Here is a 7,711-nt window from a genome sequence, read left to right on the forward strand (position 1 = left end):
GAGTTGTTCATTATTTAAGTTAATATTTTCAGAATCTTACAAGTGTTTGCACACTTTCTTCAGTGAAAACTTAGGAGTTCTCTGAAGGTTTTAGAGATGGAATTGCGTTGTCATCAGGCAGTGAGCCCAGTTGATTTTTAGGAAGTTTGACAGCATGAGCTCAAACGACTCCTACCAAGCTGAAGCTGCAGAAGAGTGTCTCAAATGTCTGGAGGTGAAGTAGTCTGGGAAACTGAATAGGAAAAAAAGGGGAATGGAATGTCTGAATTTCAAAGGCTAATGCCAGTTCTGTATTCCACTGCAGCAAACCAAAGCCCAGAAGAAGAAACGAAAACAAGATCGTGCAGTAAGTTTTTTTTTGTTTGGTTGGGGGTTTTTTTCAGTAATCTAAGTCCTCAGCTGCACTCACAGAACACAGAGAAAAACACTCTTGGAAGAGGCTGAGTTTGTACTGAAGTTCTGTTTTGTTTTGCATGCTAAATCACTTCTAAAGATGTGACACGATATAAAACTTTCTTCCATAAATCAAAGATCTTGCTTATGCAGTGATAGGTGGTGCTCTAGCATTTTCTTGCTTGTCCATAACATCTTTTAGAATCTAATGGCGTTCTCAATCATGGGACTGTTTCAAGGAAAACTACTACTAAATACTAATAAAAACCTGTAGCTAATGTATTGCACTGATGAACTTTAACCAAGGCAGCAAGTCAATTATGAAATGATCCCACAAACCCAACTGCCTTAACATAGGGTGAAATTAGGTTTCAAAGTCAAAGCTGTCAGCTGTAATTGTAAAATCAAAATGGAAAATACAATATATTTTAGTAAAAATAATAATAAAGGCAAAAAAATCCATTAGTTTCTTCCTGTCTCCCACCAGATTGAAGAACACAATGGCCATGTATTCACAAACTACCAAGTGAGCATACGGCAGTCGTGTGAGCACTGCTCATCCTACATCTGGCCCATGGAGAAGGCCTGTCTCTGCAGTGGTAAGTGAAAACACCTCATTTTTGCCACTTCAGTTAAACATATGTGCAGATTGCTTGTAACTTTGGCTGGTACAGATGGTGCTTAGTGAACACTACACGCAGGTGTTACAGTAAGTGAATAGGACAAGATGCTTAGCATTTTCATGTGATTTGGAATGTTTGTAACAATCGCTTCTCTCTCTAGTTTGCAAGTTAACTTGCCACAAGAAATGCATGTCAAAAATCCAGAGCAGCTGTACGTCCTGTGGAAAAAAGGTAAGAACTGTAGATCGGGGATGTGGTGCTGTGATACCCTAAGTGATGCATGCAAAATATTGCTGCTTTTTTTCAGCAAATGAACAGTGGATGTCCAGGCACTGAATAAAAATTGCTTAACAGTTTGCTTCTCTGTCTGCATATAGTCAGAGTCAGGCCCTGCAGTTTCAGAAAGAGAACATTCTTCTAAAAGCTGATACTTGAGCTAATTTGGGAACTATTCCTTTAGAGCATGTGCGCTGTGTTGGACAATGTTAAAGAAATCCTTCAGTGTGTACCATAAAGTTTCTTTATTGCTGCAGCTCAGGAAATCTGTCTTATGATCAAAGGATTGCAGAAAGCTAGAGTAAACCACTCTGCTTTTGTTTCTGGAAGCATAAGCTAACTGTAGCATGAAACAGTGGAATTTTCTAGCTTGGGAACAGGTATTCACAGTGCTTGACCTGTATCAATTCCAGAATGAGCAGGATGCAGAACCACGTCATTTTGGAGTGTGTGTGAGTTCCCTGACCAGTGAGAGAAATTCAGTCCCCATTGTCATGGAGAAGTTGCTAGAGTATGTGGAGATGCACGGCCTCTACACAGAAGGCATTTACAGGAAATCAGGATCAGCAAATCGTATGAAGGAGCTGAAACAGTTGCTGCAAGCAGGTCAGGCAATGTCATCCTCCCTTTTGACTTCCTTGCATAATACCAGTTTTCCCTAAAATTCTCTTCTATCTGAAAGTATCTGCCACTTTCAGTGTTTAAAAAAAAAAAGCTATTTGGTGGACAAGCAAGCTATATCATTTTTGTTGGCTGGAAAAAGCTGCTTAGTACTTGTAAGTGACTATCAGCAGATTTTATTTTTTTTTCTTCTGAATTTCCACTTTGACTCTGTGAGCAGGAGATCTGAGTGTTTCTAATCTTCTTTGGGGTCCCGTCGTGTACATCAAAGCAATGAATTGCTCAAAATAAAACACTTCTTTTCAGATCCAAACTCAGTGAAACTGGAGAATTACCCTATTCACACTATCACGGGCATCCTTAAGCAATGGCTGCGGGAATTACCAGATCCACTAATGACATCTGCACAGTACAATGATTTTCTCCGAGCTGTAGGTAGGTTTTAGAAATGTTCAAACTACAACAAACAGTTGGTAAACGAAATGACAGTGTGACTTCTAGAAATTTAATCTCTGTCTGTTGCAGACAGTTTGAGATAATATCAGTAAGTGCTTGGTGGCTTTCCACAAGCATTGCACAGCAATTATGATCTTGTGCTTTCTCCCCTTGTGCAGAACTACCAGAAAAACAGGAGCAACTCTGTGCCATTTACAGTGTTCTTGAACAGCTTCCTCAAGCAAATCATAATACCTTGGAGCGACTCATCTTCCATCTGGTCAAGTAATGAGTTTAATTACTTCACTTGGAGAGAAACTCCATGTGACTTTTCCTGAGTCCCTCTTGGAAGTTTTCTGAAATCCTAAACCCCTTGAGTGTCAGTGTAGGGATTGCTGCTGGTTTAGAAATGAAAGGATTGAAGGTGATAGTTGTGCTTAAAGACAGACGCATGCTTACTTCTACCATCTGGTGTGTTTGTATCAGATCAGTAAGAACAGGTAGATGTGAAAGGCTCGGTGAGTCATCTGAACTCCAGGATTTCACATCGTGAACTGAGCATGGTAGCACACTCAGTAGGGACTGCATAAGGATTATAAAAGCTTGCACATGTACTAGTCTTAGGAGCAGGGATAAATAGGGCTGGTGAAGGGGCTGCTCTTATCCAAGGAACTTGAGAATCTTCCAAGTGGCCCTCTGAACACAGGGAAAGGGGGATTTTTAAAGAGGAGGCACTGAATCACCAGATGTACTTTGAGAGGCTACCAAACTAGCTTAACCTGGGTGGCTTCCTCTTCCTTTTTCTGATGCATGAAACTTTGTCTACTTAGCACGTGTGAAACAATTTTAAAACTTCTTTGAACTGTTGTACATTAGTAGTCCCCTAGAGGCCTCCTTACATGTTATTTGGAAACTGGCAAAGTTTAATCAGATTCTAGAAAGGTGAGCTTAAAAAAAATCTTTTTTTTTTGTTTTTTGTTTTGAACATTGAATTTCAGAGTGGCTTTGATAGAAGATGTCAACCGTATGTCACCCAATGCCTTGGCCATTGTTTTTGCTCCGTGCCTTTTGCGTTGTCCTGATACCTCTGACCCTTTAACCAGCATGAAGGATGTCTCAAAAACAACCATGTAAGTCTTAGTAGTCTGCTGCAATGTAGTACTTTTTTGAAATATGATGGAAAGCCAGTACTACTGCCTGCATTTGTTACAACCTTATTCATATCAAGCTGAGAAACTGAGGGTTAAGAGTTGCTCAGTTCTGGCTCTGCCAGTTTACATGCCCTTCTCTGAGTCCTTCCACCTGTTTCAAGTTTATAAAGCATGAAGTAGGATGACTTAAATCTTAAATATCACATTTCTATTTTACATCAAGATAATATTTTGGTGGGATTGTACACTAATAGATATTTTGCTGAAATACAGGCCAAACTAAATAGTAAGATATGGAATTAAACTGTCTCCTGCATACTTGGGAACCCCTGATAATTTCTTCGGCATTGTTCCTTGAATTAAAGAAGATTCTGTCCTTGATCCTCTGTTCTCCTGACCCTCCAGCAGCTCTGACTCTCTGAACATCCCTCACCATCCTTGCTCTATGGCTGGCCTTGCATCTGCCTCCAATGAAAACAGAGTTTGAAAAATGACAGCTTTTTGTAACTTTTTACTGACCCATGGGGCTGTAGAGGTGAAAAGGGTGATTGCAGGCTCATTATTATCTACCAGCCTGTGCCAGCACAGAGAAGACAGGTAGAAGAATCCCTGAGTAGTATGGTTAATGTCTGTTTGCTCACTGTTGTGTACATTCAGCGTGAGAGGCTCTGGTGAGGCTAGGAAGATAATGTGCCGCTCACAGCCCGTCCTGTTTGGCTCACTGTTTTGGACTCTTCGCCCCATTACCGTGCAGCACTACCCCTTCTGGGGGTGCACTGGGACATCGTGGCTACATGCCAGCCACGTGTGCATGTGGCAAACATCCCCAAGCCAGGGTCTCAGCCCACCACAGTGGTCCCCAGAGCTTTGATAGTACGAGGCTGCTCAATAAACTCTTGCTCTTTTGTCCAGGTGTGTAGAGATGCTCATAAAAGAACAAATAAGGAAGTACAAGATAAAAATGGATGAAATAAATCAGCTGGAAGCTGCTGAGAGCATTGCTTTTCGACGACTCTCCTTGCTTCAGCAGAATACAGTAAGTGTTGAGATAAACCACAGAGCCACACCATCCAGCACAAAGCATCCACCAATTTCTTGGGATGTGCTACTTATTTATCCCATCCAGTAAGTCAAAGATCAATTGCAAGATAAGAAGAAAAGGGATTTGGGCTTGTCCAAAGCTGTAGATAGGAACTAAATATACAGCTGCACCAGAGTCTGATTGACAAATGAAAGGTGCAGGGGTGGGAATCTGCTCTTGTAGTGGACAAAATCTATTCCCATATAACTCAACCAGTGGAACTAAGATTGCTCTTACCTGGCAAAGCAGTTCCTTCACTCCAGACTTGGATGTTGGACAAAAATAAACTGCGTTCTATAAGGGCGGATACACTTTTGTTTTTATTGTACTGATTAAAACAAAGCAAACTCTGTCGGATCAGAAGCTGCATATAGTGAATTTGGTCTTCATTTCTCTCTAGCTCTGGCCTGTAAAACTTGGGTTTTCTTCCCCTTATGAGGGGATGCTGGTATGTACGCTGCCCGTGTCAAAGAATGCATGTTGGTTTTTTTTTTTCTTTATGGTACTATTGCATGACTAAAACACTTACTAAATGTATTGTACTTGGTTTTAAATACTCTTTTGAACAATCAAGACTGCATGTATTGGTGCAACTTTCTCCCCAAACTGCATGCAGGGCTGCTGACCTGTTCTGTCATGACTCTGGTGTTTTACACACATTCTGAATGTAGCTTGTATTGGATATAGTAATACTTATAAATGACTAAAACTAAGGCTGGCAAATCAAATTACTATGCTTCAAAAAAGGTAACAAAACTCCAGAAATCGGGTGAATAGAAACATTTATATTTTTGAAACATTTGTGTGGATAACTAACAGCTCCTCATCAGTTCCATCAGCTTTTCATTTGCCCTACTCATTTGTCTTACACCTCACAACTAGTAGACGGTCAAGACTTGTATAGCTGCTTATGACTGAGAAGTGTTACACACAAATTTATCTTGCAGAGTAAAAGCTCACAGGTGAAAGGAAATGACAGTGGCAACTCAGAACTGGACTCACTGCATGAAGAAGAGGAAGTTTCTGAAGCCGATAACCGAGAAAAGGAGATTCTCATTGATCGCATACAGTCAATAAAAGAAGAAAAGTAAGTCACCCTTTATCTCTGTAGGTCATGCCCTCAGCTGTTGTTGGAGGTGATACAGATAGTAGAGCAGTACACCTGTTGTCCACAATGATCTAGTAGATTTTGTTCTGTAGGCCTTTATGAAGGTGAAAAGGAAAATACAAAGGACTAGCTGAGAGAAAATACCATGGGAATTAATATGTAATGACTACATGCAGGAAGGATTTTATCTGAATATGAGCTGCATAAAGTTGCTCATATCGGAGACATTGTCCTTCTAGAGTGCTACAATCTCTGTTTTGATATAGGGAAGATATAACTTACCGGTTACCTGAGCTTGATCAGCGAGGCTCTGATGAGGAAAATGTAGACTCTGAGACCTCAGCAAGCACAGAGAGCCTGCTTGAAGAGAGAACAGGACGGATGGATACCGAAGGTCAGTATTAAGGTAGTGTGTATTTTTTTTTTATTCTACAACTTCCACTGCATACAGCCAGGTGACCAGATGTTATCTCGTCACAGTTGCTTGTATCAAGTTACATTTTTATGCATGCTTTCAGTATCTAAGTGTCTTGTTTCTTTAAAGCAATTATTGGATTACACTGCCGTGCTCAGAGCTCCAGTATGCCTGCCAAAGACATTTGCAAAGTGCCTTCTCTTTTGCAAACCTCCTCACGTTCTTCCTCTGCATCCCTGGCTTCAAGACACAGATCATCTTTAACGCTGCCCAAGACTAAAATGCCCCGTCGAACTCCAGTGATGCCAACAGCAAATATAAAACTTCCTCCCGGGATTTTCAAATGTACAGAATCCCAGGACAGGATTTCAGCTAACGAAGAGTCTCAAATAAAGGTGAGACGAAGGGAGCAGCCAGCAAGGCGAACTGATAAAATTCACTCTGTATACATTGCACAAGGGTCTGCAACGGCCCACGCTCAGGAACTCTTGGATGAACACGAACCAACAGCAAAAGTAAAACGGAGGTTTTCAGACCCTTACTCTCACATTCCCTGTATAGAGAAATGAAATACTTAAGCTGTCTGGACTTTTTTTTGAAGTTGACTGCAGCTTTGGCTTTAACCCTTTAATGTCTGTGAACTTGTTCATGTCCTTTTAAGTGGCTGCTGGGAAGGCAGCCTGTAAATGAACAGTACTGTAAGGGTTAAGCAAGGTTGCTTAAAACAAATATTCTTCACTTTAAATTAAAACCCTGCAAAGAAAGTAGAACACAAAACTTACGTTGAGTAAAAGACATGGGTTGAGTGTACAGGATTAAAAAACGTCCCGCGATTCTGCTGCCATGCCTTTTTCCATTTGCCTTAGAATGGACTCTGATGGGACCAACAGTGAGTCTGGGTCAATGTGTGTTGCCTTAAGGTTTTTTTTATGTTTTTATGACAACTTTGTGTGGTTTACAGAACTGTTAATGTTGTAATAGCCTTAACTGAGACCAAAATATAAAAACGTTTATTAATACATTGCACTTTTTAAAAATACATGCGTTTATCAATGTCTGTCTTGTCTAATGAACCGTTTATTCTGAAGAAAGCCTTTAATCGGAATCGCCTGTCTTTGGCAGTACTTCATACAGCCCGGGGAAAGCTCTCTGTGCAGAGGAGGTGTGAACAGCAAGCGCTGGGCTGTCACCTCGGAGCATTTTTGGTGCTCTTGGGGCAAATGTTCAGTGCAACACGGAGCCATAGGGCTGGATGCTTGTGCTGTGTAGAGCTGCCTCATCCTCCCCAGGCTTCACATCTGTGCAATAAAACCCCTGAGGGTGAGGTGCGATCATACCTTAAACATTTTGAGCAGAGTTGGTCTGAGGCCCCTGGGTCTGTCGGGGAGTGAGGGAAGGGCACAGCTCAGGCATTCTCAGTCCGCAGCCTCCGGGGCTCTGGCGATACTGCCACAGTTCGCCCCCACCAGCATCCATCTCTGTGGACACGCGGGGGGGGGGTTGGTTTGGTTTTGGGGCGTTGTTTTCACATCAACCGGCGCGCAGGGCGCGGCGCTGCAAAGGCCGCCCGGCGCCTCCCGCCCCAAAACCAAACCAACCCCCCCCCCC

At 41.9% G+C, this 7,711-nt stretch overlaps 1 protein-coding gene across 1 annotated transcript in view; it reads left to right on the forward strand.

The window, feature by feature from the left end:
* Positions 1-7,142, forward strand: part of MYO9B (myosin IXB) — a 41,779-nt gene extending 34,637 nt beyond the window's left edge. The window contains exons 31-42 of the mRNA XM_026864996.1: positions 305-346; positions 881-992; positions 1,177-1,247; positions 1,706-1,898; positions 2,220-2,348; positions 2,528-2,633; positions 3,347-3,478; positions 4,412-4,535; positions 4,981-5,028; positions 5,528-5,667; positions 5,955-6,082; positions 6,233-7,142. Coding sequence (XP_026720797.1) covers positions 305-346; positions 881-992; positions 1,177-1,247; positions 1,706-1,898; positions 2,220-2,348; positions 2,528-2,633; positions 3,347-3,478; positions 4,412-4,535; positions 4,981-5,028; positions 5,528-5,667; positions 5,955-6,082; positions 6,233-6,672 — 1,665 coding nt within the window. The 3' untranslated portion in view covers positions 6,673-7,142. The remainder of the gene's footprint in view (positions 1-304; positions 347-880; positions 993-1,176; positions 1,248-1,705; positions 1,899-2,219; positions 2,349-2,527; positions 2,634-3,346; positions 3,479-4,411; positions 4,536-4,980; positions 5,029-5,527; positions 5,668-5,954; positions 6,083-6,232) is intronic.
* The last annotated feature ends 569 nt before the right edge of the window (positions 7,143-7,711 follow it).

This window comes from Athene cunicularia (genome assembly GCF_003259725.1).
Source record: "Athene cunicularia isolate RWA chromosome 28 unlocalized genomic scaffold, athCun1 chr28_part1, whole genome shotgun sequence".
Classification (NCBI taxonomy): Eukaryota; Metazoa; Chordata; class Aves; order Strigiformes; family Strigidae; genus Athene; species Athene cunicularia.